General features: G+C 35.7%; 1 protein-coding gene across 1 annotated transcript in view; it reads left to right on the top strand.

Moving 5' to 3' along the window:
* The window catches only part of LOC115425570 (ATP-binding cassette sub-family A member 2-like), a 70,145-nt gene that overhangs the window by 22,857 nt on the left and 22,639 nt on the right, over nucleotides 1–24,649 (top strand). The window contains 14 exon segments of the mRNA XM_030143198.1: nucleotides 2,064–2,185; nucleotides 2,302–2,409; nucleotides 3,167–3,343; nucleotides 3,419–3,640; nucleotides 8,086–8,438; nucleotides 9,595–9,754; nucleotides 11,314–11,442; nucleotides 11,526–11,693; nucleotides 12,969–13,065; nucleotides 15,289–15,462; nucleotides 20,070–20,172; nucleotides 20,333–20,447; nucleotides 23,265–23,455; nucleotides 24,082–24,232. Of these exon segments, the coding sequence (XP_029999058.1) occupies nucleotides 2,064–2,185; nucleotides 2,302–2,409; nucleotides 3,167–3,343; nucleotides 3,419–3,640; nucleotides 8,086–8,438; nucleotides 9,595–9,754; nucleotides 11,314–11,442; nucleotides 11,526–11,693; nucleotides 12,969–13,065; nucleotides 15,289–15,462; nucleotides 20,070–20,172; nucleotides 20,333–20,447; nucleotides 23,265–23,455; nucleotides 24,082–24,232 (2,270 nt within the window).

Below are 24,649 nucleotides of genomic sequence, written 5' to 3'. Positions count from 1 at the left end.
AATTTTCAGGGTTTCTTGGAAATGGGATAAGGAAGAAATGATTAAATTTTGGTGGTGATCGGGGGTGGGGGGGGGCCCACGGGGGGGGTGGGGGGGGGGGGTGGGGGGGGGGGGCACTGATCGTTAGTGTGCAACATAACTCAAAAAGTTATGGACAGATTTGGATGAAATTTTCAGGGTTTGTTGGAAATGGGATAAGGAAGAAATGATTAAATTTTGGTGGTGATCGGGGGTGGGGGGGCCCACGGGGGGGGGCCACTGATCAGCCTTGGTGGAGGTCTGCGCTCTCTGAGTGCTTCTAGTTCTTTTCTATATCTAGATTTATCCAATTATTATCAGAGGATGAAAAATATTTTGGAAATTTAGAGATAGAATGTTTAAAATCACTGTATTAAAACCCAATTAGAGCCATTTGTACAAATTATTATTTACAGTCAGAGCACGAAAAATATTTTAGAAATTTAGAGGTAGAACATTTAAAATCATAGTCATGGATAAAAAAAAAAATTAGTGTTGAGAGAAATTAAGTAAAACTCTGATTCAGCCCTCTTCGACCACAACAATGGCTGGACATTACAGAGGAAATATATACCATGGAAAAATTAACATTTCATCTGAGGATTAAGATGAGAACTTTTAAGTGAAGATGGGAGAAACGGATCATATTCAAGGACAGAAATTCTTGATATCAGATCAGGTACGGAAAAGCAGTCGAATGCATCAGGAACAGCATTCCCCCTTGTTGTATTGTGTGAGTTTCTTTTTTGTTGTTGTTGTTTTTGCACTGTAAAAATTATTTAAAATATTAAAATAAAAAGTTAAAAAAAAAAAAAAAAATACTGATTCATTTTGGAAGCTAAGATAGCAATTAGATAATAATAATAATAATAATAATAATAATACATCACACTTATATAGTCCTTTTTTTGACACTCAGAGAAGCTTCACAAACAAACCAATTAAACCAATTTAAGATAAACTAACCAATGTAATGATATTTATCCCAATAACCTCCTGAGACCCAGCAATGCATTTTGTCCTCTGTAGGGGACAAGAGTTTCACAACTTTACTTTGAAAAAAAAAAAAAAAAAAAAAAAGCGCTGTCCACTCCAAAGGACATTCCATAAAAATTTTAAAATTGCATCTGAAAAAACTGTTGCATCTTGCTGATTCCAATAAAAGCAATTATTTAATATAAAAAAGCCAAAACTTTTACTTTCCTGGGTCTCAGGAGGATATAAAACTATATTATTTTATTTGTCATTATTGCAGTGGTTCCCAGCCTTATTTGGCTCATGACCCCATTTTAACATCACAAATTTCTGGCGACCCCAGATATTCAAAACAGAGACATTTTTTTGCTAAAATTTATTTGTTTTTGATTATGTAGTAGTTTGCTATACTATGTTGCAAATAAACATTAATTTTAGAGGACATTTAATCTATATAATGTATATTTTTCTGGATGGAGGCAGTAAATCCAGGTGTAGATTACTGCACAAAGTGAGAATTTGATTTTCCTTGGTCAGGATATGTACAGTCAGTCCAGCTTGGATTTCCAAGGCTGACAATTAATACTGAACAAACAAGAACTCAAACTATGAATTATGAAAGAGCTGCAGCATCTGAAACCGACCACAATGAACATTTGACAGATAAACAGTACCACAGTGCTGCAGTTTCAGATTCAGAGTCTGTCATGTCTTTTATGGATTGGGATTGTCTCTGTCAACTCACCATATATTTTTTATTACTACTTTTTTTTAATCAATTACTAGAAATTTCAGGCGACCCCATTTGAATTCCAGGCGATCCCATGTGGGGTCCTGACCCCAAGGTTGAAAAACACTGCGTTATTGTGTTGTATCCCAGACTCCTGTTAGAAAAGAAACACCTGAATTCAACGTGTCCACATACTTTTGTCCACATAGTGTATTTGTCATGGACTGGGCTCAGATGTGGACACAGGTGCAGGAGTCTGACAGGTGGAAGCTGTGAAGCCTTCATCTACTTCCTTCACTAATCTCTGCTCTCTTTTCACTGTTTTCCTCATGTGTTGCAGGTTTCGTACTTGCGAGCGTGTTGAAGAACCAGACGTCTTTCCAGCAGTTCCTGGTAAAGAACCTGTCCCTGTCGGACGCCACGGCCGGCCTGCTGCTCAACACGCCCATCAGCCAGAGAGAGGTGAGCCGCTGACTGTTGAAGTATCACAAACATCACAACAGGATACACAACTTGAAAACCAGGTGTTTGTTACCCCCATGGATTCGTGGCGTATGACCCTGTGTGTCGTCCGGTAGGTTTACAGCCTCCTCTTTGGATCGGCTCCCAAAGACGGAGGAGGGGCTCAGAGTTTGATTCAGGGCGCCAAAGACCACAGTCCTGGAGGAAAAATACACTATCTGGAGGTAAGTTCAGTCTGTAAATAGAACTGCAGACAGTGATGGGATAAGATACCTTTAACTCAGAAAGACCTAGGGCTACTTTTGTGTCAGTTCCCAAATGAATTTTTCTCTATATTTAACCTTTCTTAAGCAATTTATCATTATTTATTACAATATTATCCTCTGTATTTTGCATTTTTTTCAGGAAAAGTTGTGTATTTTCCTATATTTAATTCACTGATTATGTAGATGTGCATAAAAGCTTCGATTAAAGTTGAGGGTTATTATTTCAAAAACAGAGAAAATGTGACTTTTTCAGCTGGAAGTAAAAACATCTCCATCCACTGTCATTTATCAGATATAGATTTGCACATCATCTGCAAAACAATGAAATTGGATGTTGTGCTTTCTACAACTGGAACCAAGGGGCAGCAAATGCAAAGAAAATAGGATCCAGAATAGAGCCCTGAGGCACCCCAAAGCCTTCACATTCAACTGTTATTATATCAGAACAGTGAAAACTGAAGAAAAAGTGACTTTTTCAGCAAAATCTATCATTAATTGACCGTAAACCCAGTGTGTCCATCCACTGTCATTGATCCAACTCCATGGGTTTTACTGGTGAATCAATGTTGTAGAAGATGACAGTGTTTCCATGGTAACTACGGAGCCTCTGAAATAAATGCTTTTTTTTTTTTTTGCTGAATTTCTTGCATTTTGACAAAAATTTCTGATAATCATGGTAATCTGGTAATCTGGTAATCATGCCTTGCCCCCCCAGGAGAAGGTTCTGGGTGGAGTACACAGTCTGGAAGGAGGCCTCATTCACAAAGCTTTACAAGATCCATCAAAAGCAGCCCACAGACAGGCTCTGCTCAAACTGATGTCCCGCGCTTTAGGTCTGTCCGACGTCACAGGAAACCAGAGAAACGACCAGCAGGGCCTGAAGGAGGCAGAGGTACAGCTGGCCAACATACACCATAGTATTCATGACTGTAGAAACACTGACATGACCAGTGTTTGTCTTCTACAGGGGGTCCTTCTGACTGGTGCCATGTTGGAAGTCCTAACCTGTGGGGAAGGCGGGGCTACTGAGCTCAGTAAGATCCTATTGGTCCCCGAGAAGCAGCGTCCGGTTCTTCAGACCTACCGTAATGTACTGTGCAGCGGAGGAGAAAGTCAACGGGCCGAACGCTTCAAACAGATGAGTCTGGAACTGAGGGATCAGATCAACACACAGAGTGTCACTGAGAAGGTACAGACGCCCACAAAAGATCAGCACTGGATTATTGTTCAAGGTCCTTTTTGTTTGTGAATATCAATAAAAATGAATTATGTGTGGTTACGTCTTTGAATTCTGTGGAGGCTCTTTACTAGTCCTGGGAGATTTCAGTTTAATCCCTAGAAATTATAATGGAATCTGTCCAGATATTGAACGTAGTTATTTTTACTGTCATTTTTTTCAGATGATAAAATTATGTGACTATTTCAATTCCTTTAAGTTTATTTATTTAACCTTTATTTAACCAGGTAAGAAGATGTTAACCTGCGTACTATCCTCGGTGTTAATTTGACCCCATTCAATGTTTGTCATTTAAAAAATAGTTCACTTTTGTTTTTGTTTTTGTTTTTTTGCTTCGTATTTCATGACTTTTCCTACCGTAAATTCCAGACTATAAGCCGCTACTTTTTTCCCACGCTTTAAACACTTCGGCTTATACTCCGACGCGGCTTATACGACGATTTTCCCTTATTGCCTGCCACACCCCAGGGAAGAATCTGTCTATTGTTAGCAGGTATGCAGGAATGGGTAACATTAACAACTTAACCTTTATAAAGTTAATATTAACACACACAAAAGGGGAACTTTTAAGGAAAAATAGTAAACCTTCAAATGTTAATATTGTTTCACAAATATACAAAACAAAACTCTGAATGAAAACACCCAATAAAGCTCTCCAGAGACCGTCATAAATTTAAAGCATCTCAGAATTAATGCACACGTCGTGCGTAATGTTAAATGAAAATGATATTACAACAGACGTAATTGCTTGTTTTTAATCTTTATATTTTAAAAATAAATTAAAAGTCCTACTCTAACGAAAAACAAAAAATTGTTCACTTTCAAGTGTCTTTCAAGTCATTTTAAGTCCATGAATCCACAGCTGGTGCAAAAGCAAGTCAACTGGCACAAATCCAAAGGAAACCCCGATAAGTCCACCGACAAAAAAAAAGAAAGAGAAAATGTGCTTTTATTACTATCCTTTTATTGCCTCGTTTTTTGTCTTTTGTTTTTTAATCATCATATTAACAATGAATCAACCTGTAGATATGACAGCAAGCTCACACATATCAGACCCATTTACATACAGGGAAGAATTTCATTTGAACTCAAAGAAAACCTTTATCCAATTACCATCCAGTTTTGACGCAATGAAAAAAAAGGTTCCACTCGGTTCCATAGACTCCCATAGAAGCCAGGCTTCAACGGGGAAATGCACTGACCATAGATCGTATGAGGAAACAGCGCAACGGGAATGTATGAGAAGTGAACAACATGGAGTCTGATGATTTGTGATAAAGCTGATTCTGAACCAACTCGTCTGTGAGATGAACGTGTTTTAACACATGTGTAGTCAATGAAATGTCAACACAACCAAACAGATTTAACCATTTAATTTTGGTAATGATAGGGGAAGCTGGGCTTCTCTTCCAGTCTATGTGAAATCACCACTGGTGGACACCCGCGGCTTGTAAACCAGCGCGGCTTATACGTGTATAAAATTGATTTTCTGTCTAAAATTAGGGTCTGCGACTTATATTCAGGTGCGGTCTATAGTCCAGAATTTACGGTAATTTGATGAGGACAACTGATTAAGCATTATATTGTCATGTTGATATTTTTTCAATGTGCTGAACACATACTGCACACATTGGTCTTCCTCTGGGGTCAGTTTGAGGCCAAGTGGTTTTAGCTGTGGAAAACTTTTTTTTTAGTTAACTTTCTTTATTGGAAGTAATTTCACAGGCATGACAGTCCAATGTGATAAAAAGGACTAACATTCTTTCATTTTTCTTTTAATCCCTCCTACAATCCCACCCTACCCAAAAGAAGACAGTGTTTAATGTAAATCCAATATTGACAAGTAATCAGTACAGAATAGATACAACAATTGTCTAACTAACAAAACAAAACAAAAAAGTAGCTAAAATCAAACAAATAAACAAACAAAAAACAAACAAAACGGGGGGGGGGGCGGCTCAGTCATCACGATCAGACGAAGATGTCGAGAATTCAATAGAATTTAAGAGGTCTCCAAGTTTTTTCAAATGACTTTAAGGAGCCATTGAGGGAAAATCTAAGCTTATTGATCCTTTTGAGTTGATCCATAACAGGGGGGTGGGAAAACAACTATTCCCACCAGAACTTTGATTCTTCTGCTGGTGTGGGCATGTGGGAAAACACTGGACATGTGAACTCCTGCCAAAATGAGGAAGTCAATGTAGGCTTGGAGTTATCACTAAGTACACATGCCTCCCCTCTAAAATTTTGATCTCAAGTGCAATGTAAGTAAGAACAAAAATTAACAAAGTGCCTGATGCAAGAACTTGGTCAACAATTTTCTGTAAATCATTTACTGGAGGCAAATATCCCTGCGGTCAGATTGACTCCAAGGGTAAAATGTGTTAGTAATATTTGAGGATAATAGAAGGGTTTAGTCCACAGATGTCAAACATGCGGCCCAGGGGCCAAAAATATGGCCCGCTAAAGGATCCAGTCTGGCCCTTGGGAGGAATTTATGAAATGCAAAAATAAATATTAAGAAATTAACAATCATTTTAGTTCAGGTTTCACACGCAGACCAATTCAATCTCCAGTAGGTCAGACCAGTAAAATACTATCATAGTAATCTATAAATGCTCACAACTCCACATTTTTCTCTTTTCAAATGTAAGTATTTTCATGTATTTACACTAAAACAAAGTATAATTTCTCAAAAAATGTGACTAATCTGAACAAATATGAACGACCTTAAATGTCTTAAGAAAAATAAGTGCAGTTTTAACAATATTCTGCCTGATACTAAATGTTTAGTATATTTGTAGATCCACTGTGATCTGTACGTTATCATGGACATGTGGAAATGATAAACTGAGGAAGAATATTGTTAAAACTACACTTATTATTTCAGTTTGTTAAAAATTTTCACATTGTTTGAAAGGACAGTTTGTAGATGTAGATATTTTCGTTGTTTAATTTGACTTTTTTCACTGTAAAATATAGAGAAAAGTTTGGAGTTGACATTATTTATATATTATTATGTTATTATTTTACTGGTTCGGCCCACTGCAGATGAAATTTAGCTGAATGTGGCCCCTGAACTAAAATGAGTTTGACACCCCTGGTTTACTCAGTAAGAAAACATTCTTATTTATAATAATAATAATGACCTGGCAAAGGCAAAGCCTCTAGAGGGGGAGTGGATCACAGAACGTACAGCCAGAACGACATTAAAATGACAAATGACATGACCAAAAAAATAAATAAATAAACAGACCTCCGCCAAGGCAGATCAGTGGGCCCCCCCGTGCACCCCCCCCCTCCTTGTGCCAGTATCAACATTTCCTGAAATTTTCATCCAAATCCATCCATAACTTTTTGAGTTATCTTGCATATGGACAGACAGACAGACGGGCAAACAGACAAACCAATGCCGGCAAAAAAATAACCTCCTTGGCGGAGGTAAAAATACAAGGTGATTAACCCTTTCATGCGTGAATTATGAGAACCTTAATGGGTCAAAACACAGTAATGTGCAGTCAGAGAGCGAACTTTAATTGATTGCCATTCCAACATTTATTTCAATATAAAGTAGCTCCTTGTTTTGGATAATCCCTTATGGTCCAACTAAAGCAAAAACGAATTTAAAAGTAAAAATGTGAGTCAGATTGTCTCTAAAATGTCCCGTTAGAGAGATTTTGAATACCATGTTTTGACCCTAATCAAGATATTTTTCCTGAGTGTTTTTATTCCTCTTTAGGCATGAAAAAAACGATGCGATTTAAATTTTTTTTATGAACCTATTTCTCATGGAGTTGCAAAAATATCCACTCAGTTGGACACCATGCATTTAATTTTTGAAGCAAAGAAACATGTATTTACTGATATACTGAATGAAAACTATGAAATTGTTTTTTTAAATGCTGCTAATCTGATGTTTTGTCACATTTTAACATACTCTAATATTAGTTATTACTCACTATATGGAGATAATATGAAAAAAACAAAACAAAACTACAGTCTAATAACAATAACAAGCAATTGATTTACACTCAAACATGTTAGTGCAGATCAGGTTTATCAAGAACAGCAAAGTTACAGTAATGGTATGAATTGCAATGTATGGGATGATGCATAAGTGTCCACTGTGTCGGCTGATATGGAACTAAAACAATAAAATCCATGAATATACAAGAGAACAGTTTTGAATAGCTGTCCACTGTAGTGACCACTATGCATGAAAGGGTTAAAAAGACTTTAAAACTAAAGAACAAAGCAGACATAAAAGACACTTAATCAGCAGCGTGTCTATTCAGATGTCCATGGTAATTTTCTTAAATGCAGACATTGTGATAAAATTGTCCACTTTCAGTCTTTTTTTTCTTTAAGCTAATGAAGTAATTCCATTCTCGCTCCAGCTCCATCTGGAACAGCCCAGCTCCCTGGTCCCTCTGTCCCAGTCCCACCTCGGGGCTTTACTGAAGGACCTGGCCGACGTGGAGCGGCTCCTCAAGGACGTGGACCTCCTCTCCAGCCTGGCCCGCCTGCTGCCCAAAGGGGCCTGTGCGGGTCGAAACGCCCCCTCCCCTACCAACACCACGTGGCCTCTGAACGCCACCACCTGGGGCCCGAACACGACGGACGTCCCCGGTGAGGAGGGCGAGGACGGAGCGGGGAAAGGGAAAGAGAACGCAGACAACCCTCACTCTCAGTTTTCAGCCTTTGTGCAGCTGTGGGCCGGACTTCAGCCGATCCTGTGTGGAAACAACAGGTCAGTGTCGACATCAGGGGTGTCAAACATACGGACCACAGACCAAAACTGGCCCACCAAAGGGTCTAGTCTGGCTTGTTGGATGAATTTGCAAGATATTAACAGTCAGGTGTGTCAAACTTGTTTTAGTTCAGGGGTCACATTTAGCCCAATTTGACCTCAAATAGGTCAGAACAGTAAAAAAAAGAGCAGAAAACCTATAAATGATAATGAGAATAATAATCTATTTGTTTTAGTGGAAAAAAAAACCTCTATTAAATTATGAAAATATTTACATTCACAACCTATCCAAACGTAAAAGATATGAATAACCAAAAGAACTGACATTTTTAGGAAAAATAAGTGCAATTTTAACAATATTATGCCTCAACTCATCATTTACAGTTGCAGAAAAAATTATTAGACCCCCCTTGTTTTCTTCAATTTCTTGTTTATTTTAATGCGTGGTACAACTAAAGGTACATTTGTTTGGACAGATATAATGAAAACAACAAAAATAGCTCATAGTAGTTTCATTTCAGAGCTGATATCTATCCATTTTCCATGTTTTTTTGATAATTACCAAAATCACTTCAGTTCTTCCATCAGTATCTATGGCATTGTACTGACAAAAACAGTGCTTGGCTAATGCAAAGGTGGTCTAATAATTTTTTCCACGACTGTATTAATAATGATAACTCCAAATTTTTCTCTTTCACTTAGTCCAAAAAAATTAAATAATGAAATGATGTCCATCCATCCATTATCCATTATCCTCCGCTTTATCCGGGGCCGGGTTGCGGGGGTAACAGTCTAACCAGGGATGCCCAGACTTCCCTCTCCCCAGACACCTCCTCCAGCTCTTCCGGGGGGACCCCGAGGCGTTCCCAGGCCAGCCGAGAGACATAGTCTCTCCAGCGTGTCCTGGGTCTTCCCCGAGGTCTCCTCCCTACATGAAATGATGTATATTAACATATTATAATGTGATTGAGGTGTGATGTGATAGACGTCTAATATGGTCTAATATTTTTTTCCGCGACTGTAATTAAACCCCTTGAGTTCTAGCTAAAAGTACATGTTTCATTTCTAATCCTCTGTGGTCATGAAAACTCCAACATTAGAATATGATTTAACACATAAACTGACCTGAATGTCCTCTAACCCTTTGCTTTTACAGGATCATCGAGCCAGAAGCATTGAAACAGGGCAACATGAGTTCTTTAGGATTCACCAGCAAAGAACAGAGGAATCTGGGCCTACTGGTTCACCTGATGACTGCAAATCCCAAGATCCTCTACTCCCCCATCGACTCGGATGCAGATAAAGTCATTCAGAAAGTGAGTGCGGTGTTTGTCGCCAGTTTATCAGTAAAACTGTTGCCTTTTTTCACAGAGGAATAAATGCGTATAAAGGAAATGGAAACACCTTTCACAAATAAATTCTGAAGCAGTGGACATTAAAGTCACATGATCAGCTGTTTGACTGTGTCTTCCAGATAAACAGATAAATAATAAACATGTCTGGTCCAACAGGGTGTGTGGACAAAAACAATAAAGAACCTAAATTATTCATCTATATCATCATTCAGGCCAATTTGATCTGCAGTGGGCCAGACCAGTAAAATAATAACAATGAAAAAAGTAAAATTATGTTATTTGTGTATGTTAATTATGTTATTACATCTACAAAGTTTCCTTAAAAATTCTAAATAACATGAACAACTTGAATTGTCTTAAGAAGAACAAGCGTAATTTTAACAATATTATGCCTCAGTTTTATCAGTTTATCATTTACACATGTGCATTACGATTGCAAAAAAGATTTAGCAAAAGGCAGAATATTGTTAAAAATGCATTTCCTTTTCTTAAGACATTTCCGTTTGTTCATATTTGTTCAGGTTATTCACATTTTTTTATAAAAAATATAGTTTGGTAATGTAAACATTTTCATGTAATTTTCCTTTTTTTACACCAAAAAAATAAAGAGAACATTTGGGGTTGTCATTATTTATAGGCTATTATGATAATATTTTACTGATTTTGACCCATTTGAAATCTAATTGGACTACATGTGTCTGTATGTGGAACCTGAATTAAAATGATTTTGACACCACTGATTGGTAATATCTTAAATTTAATTTTTGCATTTCACAAATTCATCATTTACCACTATATTATTACAAATAATTTTACAAACAAGACAAAAAAAAGATGAATAACATCAGTCTCTCCAATAATATATAAAAACATTAGGTAATCTATTACAATGAGTAGATTCTGCACAATGAAAATATAAAATTTTATAATAAGGAATTGCCTTGACAAAATGAGCAGAATGGAAATATAATTGAATAAATAAATAAATAAATAAAATGAAAAAAAAAAAGTTAAAAATGGAAAAAAAAATGAATAAATAAAGTAGAAAAATAAATAATATGTAAAAAGCTAATAATTCAATGAATAAAATATATGTAAAAACAATAAAATTGAGGGTTCCATATATTTTCAAACTTATATTTTTTGTTCTTTTTTGAATTTCAGCATATATGTTCTTCTTTCGAGAGGAAGGTTTGCTAACATCTGTCTCAACCACTGACATTTTAGATGAAAACAACAAAATGCTCTGCTTCTTCTCTTTATCAGAGCCAGTAATAATGTACAGCGCCACCTATTTTCAACACAACACAGCCGACATTATTCCCTCCAAACCAGTTTATGCAAATGTGTGTATTTTGCATTTTCGTCTAAAGTTTGCCTTTAATTTGTTTGTTGTTCTATTTATGACCAGCAGCTGCTTTGTAGATATCTGCAGGTAGTTGAAGGACTGACAGATGGAATTAGAAACCAGCTGAAAGCATATGGAAATCCAGCTGACCTCAGTGTGTTCCTCTCCGCAGGCAAATGAGACGTTTGCCTTTGTTGGGAACGTGACCCACTACACCCGGGTTTGGTTGAACATCTCGGCTCAGCTGAGGACGTTTGTGGAGGAGGGTCGTCTGCACAGCCAGCTGCTGTGGCTGCAGCAGGTCAGTCGGTCTGAGGTGATGGCGGACGGTGTGTCAGCGTGTCCGGTGTGCACCACTTCTACTCACTGTTGTCTCGTCCTCAGCTTTCCTCTGAGCTTCGGCAGCACCCGGAGCTGTTGAACGACACAGACAGCGAGCTGATGCAGGGTCTGATGGAGGGAAACTACAGCCTCCCAAACACCTCCACCCTCCTGGAGCAGCTGGACACCATCGACAACGCCGCCTGTGGATGGACGCGCTTCATGTCCAAGGTTCGGAGTCTGAAGAAAGACAGCCAGTCCATAAAAATACAAGTGGTTCCAGTCACAACAAACCCCGCCCCTCACACATATTGTAGCTTATTTTGGCATCGATCCAGCTGATGTCATCATGTCTATGCATGTGCTGATGTCAGCATATCAGTTGACTCTATATATGTGCCGAGTTTGAAGTAAATTGAAACAAAATTAATGTTTTTGTAGACATTTGAAATTCCGCCCATTATAAGTAAATGGGAGAAAAAAAGTTAAAAAATTCCTAAAAAAATTGAAACTTTGACGTATGTTTCCCAAAATGTAATGACATCTATCCTGAGTCACTGGCAATCTATAAACCAAATTTGGTTTGAATTCAACCAATCGTTTTGCTGCTACAGACATTTGAAATTTTGCCTATTGTAAGTAAATGGGAGAAGAAAAAGGTTTTAAAAATTCCTAAAAAATTGAAACTTTGACCTACTTTTCCCAAAATATACTCAGATCTATTCTGGGTCACTGGCAATCTATAAACCAAATTTGGTATGAAATTCAACCAATAGTTTTGTTGCTAGAGTGTTAACAAACAAACTAACAACCAAACAAAGAAACAAACACACAAACATACAAACCGAACCAAAAACTATAAATAAACAAGAAAAGCACTCAGAGAGCGCAGACCTCTGCCAAGACAGATCTGCCCCCCCACCCCAATCACCACCAAAATGTAATAATTTCTTCCTTGTGCCAGCATCAACATTTCCTGAAAATTTCATGAAAATCAGTCCATAACTTTTTGAGTTATCTTGCTAACAAACAAACAAACAAACAAACAAACAAACAAACACGCAAACACACAAAGCAAAGCGATCACAATACCTCCTGGCGGAGGTAATGTGAGGTAATGCGGTGTCCTCAGGTTCTGAAACGAGTACAAGAGACCATAAGTAGGTTCTGATCCAACGACCTCAGCCTGCAAGAGTAGGTATAGGGAAAAAACAAGTCACAGAAAGTGACAACGTTCAAAACAAGACGTCCTAAATGTTTAGTATGAGGACTCAGAGACAGACTGAAAATGAATTTTACAGTTTGTGTTTTAATAAAACTGTCAGAGACATTTACAGTATTATCTATTCTGTCATTCAGACAGTTTCGAAACAGGAAAAGGCAAAGAAACAGGATCCTATTGACTCAGACAAACCAGCAGACTCTGCAGAAATCCAATACGACACTTCCCAGTCCTTTCATTTCTGTTGTAGAACTTTGTGTCTGTCTTTGTCCTTTCGCTTCCAGGTCAGCGTTGACATTTTCAAGGGTTTTCCTGACGAGGACAGTATTGTCAACTACACCCTGAACCAGGCCTACCAGGACAATGTGTCTGTGTTCGCCAGTGAGTCGTCTTTTTGTACCTGTGGGGGTGGGGGGTGTGGGTGGGGGGTGTCAGATGGTCACACTGGGATGATTGTGTCCATATACAGGAAGTTAAACACTGTAATAAAGTACTTTATTAATCCCAGGGGGAAATTATTGTGTGCTACAGTTGCTCCATTCAATTTATATTTAAAAAAAAAAAAAAAAAAAGATTACAAGTACAATATGGACCTGACCAGGGGTGTCAAACTCATTTTCTTCCAGGGCAACATTCAGCCCGATTTAATCTGCAGTGGGCCGGACCAGTACAATAATAACAAGACAGCCAATGAATAATAACAACTCCAAATTGTTTTAGTGCAAAAAATGACATTCAGTTATGCCAATATTTACATTTACAAACTATCCAAACAAAAAGGATGTGGATAACCTGATAAACATGAAATTTGTTAAGAAATATAAGTGCAATTTTATCAATATCGTGCTTCAACTTATCATTCATACACATGCATTACTGATCCGATCTACAAATACAAAAAACATTTAGTAACAGGCAGAATATTGTTAAAATTGCACTTAATTTTCTTTTAATTAATTGAAGATTTTTTTTGTTTAATTCAAGATTTTTTTTTACTTAATTGAAGGTTTTTTTTTGCTTAATTTAAGATTTTTTTTTACTTAATAGAAGATTTTTTTTTGTGCTTAATTCAAGATTTTTTTTTACTTAATAGAAGATTTTTTTTGCCTTAATTCAAGATTTTTTTTCACTTTATTGAAGATTTATTACGTTTTTTTTGACATTTCATGTTGTTCATATTTGTTCCGGTTATTCACATTGTATTGTTACAAGATAGTTTGTAAATGTAAATAGTTTCATAATTTAATGTTAGTTTTTGCACTAAAACAAAGAAAAAAATTTGAAGTTGTTAATTCTAAATTTTTTGCGTAATTCAAGATTTTTTGCTCAATTTAAGATTTGTTTTGGCTTAATTCAAGATTTTTTTTTTTTTTACTTAATTGAAGATTTTTTTGGCTTAAATCAAAAAGACTTTTTTGTCTTAAATTCATCCCGTGGGCTGGATTGGAACCTTTGGCGGGCTGGTTTTGGTCCCCGGGCCGCATATTTGACACTTGTGTACTAGACAATATATTATCAATATGATAATTGAAGAAATATACATAAATAAGTGTGTAAAAATATTATTGTGTTAGAATTATGTGGTTATAATGATATCTTCACAAAAATAACCCCTACTCTGACTAAAGGTTTGTTCGGAAAACATATTCATCAATATTGTGATTATTTTCTGGAGTTAAATGTTTTTAACCCTGTAAAGTCTGAACCATTAAATTATGGACAGAAAATTCTAGTTCTTTGAAACTGGAGCCTTTATTGGTCCTTCTGAACAACCCAAAAAACTTTTGTTTTTAAATATCAATTTCCACACGTGAGTTTTATTTTTGTATCATATTTGAAACATCTGGTCTCAGTGCTCACATATTATTTTTGAACAAACAAAAACATAATATAACATAAACACGTCTAACAAATTGCTAATTCCTTTTCAAAACTGCCAAAGTTCTTCCTCCTTCCTCATTAATGACAGTCTTGTAGTGTCACTGGAAAGGCCTCTGGTGAATGAATCCCTCCCCCTGGTGGATTTTCTGTGTATTGCATGTATCTAATTGTATACATCAGGTTTTTCTTTGTTTTTTTTTTTTCCAGACATCTTTATTAATTTTTAAGTTTGGAACATTGAGAAACACAAATAGACAGAAGAAAAGAAAAAGAGGATAAACAGAAAACAAACAACAAAAAAAGAACATATACACGATCAGTCAATCAAACATAGGAAAATAGATGATTTTCGCTGGAAAAAAATGCAAAATTCAGAGGATAATATTATAATAAATGGTGATAAATCATGTAGGAAAGGTTAAATAGAGAGAAAAATTCCTTTGGGAACTGCCACAAACGTCACACTGGGTCATTATGGGTTAAATCTCAACCTTTTTTTAATCTTATACAGGTCTTCTATGCAGATTGTTCTGAATAGTCAGTCTTTGATCGTCTAATCAAATGTCAGGAAAATGCCGACATATTGTACGCCTGTTAGATGAGAGGATAGACACTTCCTCCTCAGAGTCTCAGTTTGAGCGTTTACATAATGTATCATCTAAAACTTGTCTTTTGAAGCCACCAGGACACGGCTCATCTAACATTTGTTTTTTTTCCTCTTAGGTGTCATCTTCCAGACTAAGAAGAACGGCTCGCTGCCTCCACATGTCCTGTACAAAATCAGACAAAACTCCAGTTTCACCGAAAAAACCAATGAAATCAGACGAGCCTACTGGCGCCCCGGGCCCAACACCGGTGGGAAGTTCTACTTCCTGTATGGATTTGTGTGGATCCAAGGTAAACAAGCAATACATTATAATATAATACGACCCACAGAGCAGGAGGGAGAAGGAGGCTTAAATGACCTTTCCAATAATCACAAAACATCAATCCACGACTGAAGACGGAAATCTCCTCCTGTTTGCTCTTTATTTATGGAGCCTCTGAACGTCCAAATGGGTCAAATCTGATGACCATGAAAAGATGAAGAACTGTATTTTACATCAGTCATTGCGTTACGCCCCAGCTAAGGGACCCTAGGACATAACATGCAATAGAGTGGACACCTTTCCTCACTCCCAAGCCACAGAGAAAAACCCTGTACGTGGGTTGTGCATGTTAACGAAAAAGTGATTTATTTACAAAGTGAAAACTGAACAAAAAGGCAACTGAAACTTCAGGGTGAGCTCTGGCCAAAATAACAAACAAAACTTTCTAACATAAAAAAATGAAGTTCACCTGCAAAGAAAAGAAACCAAAACACAGAGGCTAACCTTCCTTACCAAAACAGGAGAAAACAGACCAAAGACAAAGGCAGCCCACCCCTACTGCTGATACCACCCACTAACACAATGAAGGCGGGGTTGGGAGTGGAGGAAACGGCGACCCTGGTCCGGCCCAACTCCGCGCTCTTTATTGGTCCACCTCCGGCACTTGGTCCAATCCGGGTGCGGGATCTGGCGTCGCACCTGTAACACATTAGCCACTCATACACAGAAAAAAAGGACACACCCACAGAGTGACACACAGACCCACCTATTACACACCTATAACACATTGACATGTATTGATAAAATTAGTTGATCAACAGGTATTAAACCGTTTAAATCAGTGGATTCTTTTGTCCAGTGGCAAGAAACATTCACTTCATCATCTTTCAGTATCTGTTAGGTACAGTTTATCTGAATCATGTGCACTTATGCACCCGGAGTAACTGAAGCATTACATTTATTAATATAATAATAATTTAAACTGGTTTGAGGTTCATTATAATTATTCTGTTTCAAAACATTAGATTTCAAAGGTAATTAATTCGCCTCTTTAGTTTGACCAATTCACATCCTATAGAGTAAATTAGATTACATTAACCGTCTGGTATCCTGTCCACCAAGGCCCTTACTAAGCACCAAGTGGGCCTTTTTGGCACACTTGTGGAATAATGTCAAAAAAATTTTCATACAGTTTGTTTTTAATTCTTTTACACTTTTTTCTATTTCATCAACTTGAGCCATAAATAAAAATACCAAATACTCAATAATTGTCACATTTTTTAACCCTTTAAATGCTGTGTTTGTAATGTAAACAAACCATTTTTTTGGATGCAAAAAACACAAAAAATAATTTTTTTCAATATACTACATAAAAAGTGGATCACATATTATTTGATTTTTTCATCCTGGCATATGTCAGTGATTAACTCCAACATCGGTTAATTTGCATTATTATTTTTGGCGCTAGGTCAAATGTTCAAAAATACTAGCATCTGTCACCAAGTGTGCCAAAAAGGCACACCTATAAATCAAACTATTAAATATTATATATTGATTTATTTTTCTGCTTTATTTTGCTTTTATTTTTGTAAATCAAGGTCAACCCTAATCATACACATCAAATAATCATTCATTTTAGATTTTTTTAACCCTTTAAACGATCTGTTTTCATCGTGATGTCACTACATTTTTTGATGCAAAAAACACAAAACATGTTTTGTTTTGTTTTTTTCAAAATACTACAAAAAAATTGGATTACATATTATTTGATTTTTGCAGCCTGGCATATGCCAATGATTAACTGCAACATTAAGAACGTTAATAAATTAATTTAGACCCTCACCTCTCAAATGAAGCCCAGATATCAGTAAAAGCAGGATTTATGCCTTAATGGCTTTTGGATCAAAAACAGTGGTTCTAATGGAAGAAATAGTGCGTTTTAGGCACATTTTGGGAGACAGATGATAGTCTTGTAATTTTCTTTTGTTTACAATGTGCAAATTTTAGTTGGTGGCCAGAATTTTAAAGATCATGAGCAAATGAACAACTTTTGAATTCTAACCTTATTTAAATTGTGAAAAATAATATGAAGTTTTTTAACAAGAAGTGCAAAGTGTGCCTAAAAAGCACACCTGGATACCGGAGGGTTAAATTAGATGACAATGCAAATATGTAAATAATATTGAATTTTTTTTTTTTTTTCCCCCCCTTTATTTTTCCTTTGCAGATGAACAAAGAAATAACATTACCCCTATCCTGGCAGAAAAATAAAAATACAAATCCACACATACAGAAAATACATACTTAAAAGTAATTATCATAAAATTTAAGATTTTTTTAGATAAATAGAATTAGTACATAAAATAAATAAATGAACCTAAATAAATGAATTAAATAATATTTAATATTTAATTTTTAATTCACATTCTTTAAATTTGGAATAAATACCAAATGTCTTATTTTTCTCTTTATATTTTTTCATTTTCACTCGTGTGGTTTTTCTGCCTTTCTTTCTGTGATTATTTGCTGTTTGTTGCTGCTGTTAACTGTGAAATTTCCCCATAGTGGGATAAATAGTCTTATCTTATCTTATCTTATCTTAGATAGAACTTTATTGATCCCTTGGACAAAGCCCTCAGGAAACTGAGGTTCCAGTAGCAGTACAACACAAATGTACACATATAAGTAATATTATAAGAAAAAAATGTGTGTGTGTTTATAGTTTAATAATCACAGGATAAAAGTTATAATAAAGTGATAATCGTAATAGTAGTCATAACAATATATTAGTAATAATAATAATTCATTCATTCATTCAGTCATCTTCTGAACCCACTTTATCCTCACTAGAGTAATAAAAAAATAAAATAAAATAAAATAAAATAAATAAATAAAAATAAAAATAAAAATAAAAATAAAAATAATAATAATAATAATGATAATGATAATGACACTAAATATAATAATAAATATCCTACCTGTAACTGCGGATGCATCATTCCCAGAACAGACGATATTTGCGTCATGTGCTCGTGCAGTGTTCTTAAAGTGGACTCAGTGTTTTAATGCGATCTGCAGATGGAAACAGCCTGTGTTATAAATCAACAGCCTCACACCAGCCCACAGCAGAGCCAGGCTGCGGTGTCAAATGCATTGTTTAGTTTGTTTTACTCCGAAAAGGATTTATTCTGGTAAAGTGCTTACCGCTGTGCACATCGCACCTGTGAAGACGCCGGTGCAAGCTGCAGCGGAAGCACTTTCTCGCCACGACTCATCTTTTATTTAGGCGGCGGAGAGCAGGGAAGCTGCTTATCTGACGCACAAAGTTGATCCATAACGATGCATCTGAAGTGACAGGACGAATGTGAGGATGCAGCTGAGGCAGCACACGGTGGAGTTGAAGCTCTGACACTGTCCTGGAAAGGGTTCGCTCAGATTTTTAAAACAGGGGTTTATGAGGTTCTCATCCAGTGTATTATCTACAGCAGGGGTGTCAAACTCATTTTACTTCAGGGGCCATATTCAGCTAAATTTGATCTGAAACCAGAAAAATAGTAACATAATAACCTATAAATAATGACAACTCCAAATTTTTGTCTCTGTTTTAGTGTAAAAAAAAAAAACAACCATTAAATTATGAAAATACTTACTTTTATAAACTACCCCAAAAAAAAAAGAAAAGAAAAAAATGAAATTTAAATTAAAAAAAGTAAGAAAATTTAGTGCAATTTTAACAATATTATTCCTCAACTTCTCATTTGTCCATGTGCATTATGGATTAGATCACTAGACACTAAACACTGAGGAACAGGAAGAAAAAGAGTTCAAATTGTGCTTAATTTTCTTTAGACATTTCAGGTTATTCACATTTTATTGTTACAGGATCGTTTGTAAATGTAAATATTTTCATAATTTAAAGTTATTTTTTGCACTGAAACAAAGAAAAAAAAATTAAGTTGTTGATTCTAGATTTTTTTTTTTTTTTGGCTTAATTCAAGATTTTTTTTACTTAATTGAAGATTTTTTTGGCTTAATTGAAGATTTTTTTTACTTAATTGAAGATTTTTTTTTCTTAATTCAAGATTTTTTTTTACTTAATTGAGGATTTTTTTGGCTTAATTCAAGATTTTTTGCAAAATTTGAGATTTTTTTTGGCTTAATTCAAGATTTTTTTTTACTTAATGGAAGATTTTTTTTTTTTTTGCTTAATTCAAGATGTTTTTTGCTAAATTTGAGATTTTTTTTTTTTTTTTGGCTTAATTCAAGATTTTTTTTAACTTAATTGAAGATTTTTTTTGTCTTAATTCAAGATTTTTTTTGGCTTAATTCAAGATTTTTTGCTAAATTTGAGATTTTTTTTGTCTTAATTGAAGATTATTTTACTTAATTGAATATTTTTTAAATTTTTTTTTGGCTTAAGTCAAGATTTTTTTTACTTAATTGAAGTTTTTTTGGCTTAATTCAAGATTTTTTTGTACTTAATTGAAGATTTTTTTTTGGCTTAATTCAAGATTTTTCTGCTAAATTTGAGATTTCTTTTTGGCTTAATTCAAGATTTTTCTGCTAAATTTGAGATTTCTTTTTGGCTTAATTCAAGATTTTTTAACATTTTGTCTTTATTTCTTCACTCCGCAGACATGATCGAGAGAGCCATCATCAACACATTTGTGGGTCATGATGTGGTGGAGCCTGGAAACTACGTTCAGATGTTCCCCTACCCCTGTTACACCAGAGACGAGTAAGAAACAACAGATTCATCACAGAAAGTTGCAGTCAATCATTCTGCTTTAACATCTTTATGACCTGTAATGTGTGAGATACGACTTCTATTTGATTAATGTGCTTCCTGTTCCTGGGCTGAAATGTAATATGTGTGTGTGTGTGGTTGTTTTTTCCAGTTTCCTGTTTGTGATTGAGCACATGATGCCGCTGTGTATGGTGATCTCCTGGGTTTATTCAGTGGCTATGATGATTCAGCACATTGTAGCTGAGAAGGAGCATCGGCTCAAGGAGGTGAGACTGAAAGAATGGACAATTTTTAATACACTCTGGTCCAATCCCAGTTCACCCCTTGGCCCCTCCCCCTTACCCCTACCCCTTGGCCCAGGGGTGTCAAACTCATTTTCCTTCAGGAGCCACATTCAGCTCAATTTGATCTCAGGTGGGCCGCTCCAGTCAAAAAACAGCATAATAGCCTATAAATAATGACAACCCCAAATTTTTTATATCCAAAAAATAACATTAAATTATGAAAACGTTTCCATTTTACAAACTATCCAAACAAAAAAGATGTGAATAACCTGAAAAAACTGACATTTCTGAAGAAAAATAAGAAGAAATAATAAGAAGAAAAGTCTGATCAATATTATGCCTCAACTTATGATTAATACATGTACATTACAGGTCAGATAAGACACAAAACAGGCAGAATATTGTTAAAATTACACTTTTCTTTATACATTTCAGGTAGTTCATATTTGTTCAGGTTATTAACGCTTTATTATTAAAGGATATCAGAATTACTGTTCTTTGCGGTAAATCAAAGAGAAAAAAAATTGGTGGTCATCTTTTCATGGTCATCAGATATGACCCATTTGGACATTCAGAGGCTCAGTAGTTATCATGGAAACACCATCATCTTCTACAACAGGGATGTCAAACTCATTTTCTTTCATGGGCCATATTCAGCCCAGTTTGATCTCCAGCGGGCTGGACCAGTAAAATAATAGCAGAATAGTCTATAAATAATGACAACTCCAAATTTTTTAGTGCAAAAAATAACATTAGATGATGAAACTATTTCTATCCAAAACAAAAAAGATGTGAATAACTGGAAAAAAAAAAAAAAAGAAATTTCTGAGGTAAAACAAGTACAATTTTATCAATATTATGCCTCAACTTATGATTAATACATATACATTACAGATCAGATAAGACACAAAACAGGCAGAATATTGTTAAAATTACACTTATTTTTCTTTAGACATTTCAGGTAGTTCATATTTGTTCAGGTTATTGATGCTTTATTATTAAAGGATATCAGAATTACTCTTCTTTGCAGTAAATCAAAGAGAATAAAATTGGTGTTGCCATTATTTATAGGCATGATGTCATATTATTTTTTTCACATTAAACCAAGAAGAAAATTTGTAGTCATTATTTCTAGGTTATTATGCTATTATTTTCAAGTTTGATGCCCTTGACTGTTAATACACTGGGTTACAAAAAATGTTTTTTGCAAGTTGTCTAGGTTTTTTCAACTGAATTAGGACCATTTTGCACCGCTAAATCCAAAAATGAATTCTGTTTTTCTCAATCAGATCAGGGTTTTTTGCTAATTTGATTTGGAAAAATTTGATCTTCTCACAAAATATAATAATTAATGCCAAAATAAGATTGGTAAGCACACTTTATGAAGCTTGTGACTTGATTCCTGTTAGGTACAATGGTGTATTCACCGCAGATGTAGCAGAATACGTCAGGCTTATTTTTGCAAGATCTTCTAGTCGAAGCCATTTCATTCACGTGTAATATTAAAAAAAACATGTATCATAAATTGGCAAAAGTAAAATCTTCAGAACTCGTTTATTGCAAGAAATATGAAAGAATTTTGTATCATATGATGTGAAAATGCCCATAAATGTAAGCAAAAATGTTAAAAAGCCAATATGTAGCATAGTTCAGAAAGTTGACCTGATTGAGCAAAATTAATGTGATTTTTGGATTCAGCACACCAAAATGATCCTAAATCAGCTCAAAAAACTTAAACAATAAATTTGTTGTTGACCAGTGATATCTTCTGCACTTCGCAAATTCATCCCGCAGGCCAGATTGGAACCTTTGGTGGGCTGGTTTTGGCCCCCGGGCCGCATGTTGGACACCTGTGCCTTGGCCCTTGCACTTGGCACTACCCCTGTAAATGGAGCTGTAAGGGACAGGGGTTGAAATCTTCCCCTATGAAATGCAACAACCCTTCCAGACCTGTTATATCATCAACAGTCATCGATGACGCTATAAACAGACAAGACAACTTTGTTTTTGTGAAGGAATTCCCCATGCCGTCAGCAGCTGTAACCGTCTCTGTTGCATGGGCTTTGGTCATCTTTTTGTAGCTATCCACAGAAATGCGATCTATAACGCATTAAAACGGCATTAAATGGTCGATCAAATGATAAAGTTGTTCACGAAGAAAATGTTTGTTTCTTTCGTCACACTGCTGCTGTTTTTTGCTGTGTTTACCTCCATCTTGCCGATGATTCGAACAGAATTATGGGAAATTTCTTGTTTTTGGTGAAAAACAGTAAAGAATCTGACTTTCTCCTACTTGGATTTCATGTTTTTTGTACGATTTTACGTTCAGTGCATTAATACAACATGTCAAATTAAAAAAAAAATAACTGTAAAGTCACACAGGTTATGCTGAAAAAGGGTTTTTATCTTCTCTAGCCCACTTTTCTTTCTTTCTTTTTTTTTTTTAATCTGTTCTATATTTAACTAAAAATCTTGGATTAGCATTTTAGTTCAAATTTGATGGGTGGATTATTTGATAAAATTAATTTGTTTTTGATCTTGTAATAGTTTGCTATAATATGTTGCAAACAAATGTTAATTTTAGGCAACATTTAGGCTATATAATGTAAATTTTTATTAGTAAGTTGTAATTTTTTATGAATTTCTAGAAATTTCCCCCCATTTGAATTCCAGGTGACCCCAAGGTTGAAAATAACTGCTGTAACTGTTATGGTCTGGGTTTTTTTTTTTTTAGTTTTTTTGGTTTATTTGTTTATTCAGTATATTGACGTTTACCTCCATCCTCCTCCTCCTCCTCAGGTGATGAAGATGATGGGTCTGAACAACGCCGTCCACTGGGTGGCCTGGTTCATCACTGGTTTTGTGCAGCTGTCCATCTCCGTCACCGCCCTCACAGCCATCCTGAAGTACGGCCGGGTGTTGCTCCACAGCGACCCCTTCATCATCTGGCTCTTCCTCACCATCTACGCCGTGGCCACCATCATGTTCTGGTGAGTCCAGGTCCACGTAGAACCACATAAACCCACATAGACCCATGTAGATCCACCGAAGCAATGCAATGGGTGGATCTTTGTGAAGCTGGGTAGATATAGTGATGGAGTGCTTATTATTATGTCTGGTTTAATAATTTATAAAACAACATCCATTAAATACTTACACCCATTATAAGAGGTTTGCGCTGTTCCTTCAAGCATGTTTTTTCCTGGAAGCTCATTAATTATAAGAAATGTATTTATTTATTCATTCCTTCATTCAACAAAATCCAACTTTAACTCAGATTTTATTTAGGTTGAACAACAAGAACCAATGGCAATAAAGACAATTGATTTGTTTTTTTATAATGTATGATAGAAAAATTAAGTCTGTTTTTAGATTTTTTTTTACCATAACACATTGTTTTAAGCATTTATTTATAAAAATGATAATTAATGGCCAGATATTGACAGTAAAGATTTTCTAGAAAAAAGGTGTAAAAGAGAGAAGAGCTGAGTAAAAAGATATTTTATGACACCTTCATTGCAAAAAAAACATAAACAAATCTAGGCGGCCTATTATAATGGTAGTCCATAAAGGGTTAAAGGATGAAGGCGTCCATGTTGTTCTGTTTTGTCTTCAGTTTCCTGGTGTCCGTGATCTACTCCAAAGCCAAACTGGCGTCGGCGTGCGGAGGAATCATCTACTTCCTGAGCTACGTTCCCTACATGTACGTGGCCATCAGGGAGGAAGTGGCCCACGATAAGATCACCGCCTTCGAGAAGTGCATCGCTGTAAGCCCCTCCCCCTTCATGTCCCAGTAGTACTGAGGTGTTCCACGTTAACCCATAAAGACCCAGTGCTACTTTTGTGGCAGTCCCCAATTAAATTCTTCTGTCTATTTAACCTTTCTCAAGTGATTTATCACCATTTTTAAAATAATATCCTCAGTGAAAATCAGATGGATGGATGGAAGGAAGAAAGGGAAGGAGGGAGGGAGAGAAATTATAGATTCATCCTAAACTGAGAAATTACAGATTCACTGCTTATGTAGATATATTCATAAAAGCTCAGAGTAATGCTCCGTTCCAGGCTGTTTTTTGAGCCCTCAAGTCACAACTTCAAACCATGACTCATAACTTTGTAACATTCCAGGCAAGTCACACCAAACTGTCTGAGTGCAAGGAATTGTGGGAGCTAGATGTAAACAA

This window comes from Sphaeramia orbicularis, chromosome 9, assembly GCF_902148855.1.
Source record: "Sphaeramia orbicularis chromosome 9, fSphaOr1.1, whole genome shotgun sequence".
In the NCBI taxonomy this organism is placed as follows: domain Eukaryota; kingdom Metazoa; phylum Chordata; class Actinopteri; order Kurtiformes; family Apogonidae; genus Sphaeramia; species Sphaeramia orbicularis.
The sequence above is the reverse complement of the archived record's forward strand: the minus strand, read 5'-3'. Positions and strand labels throughout refer to the sequence as shown.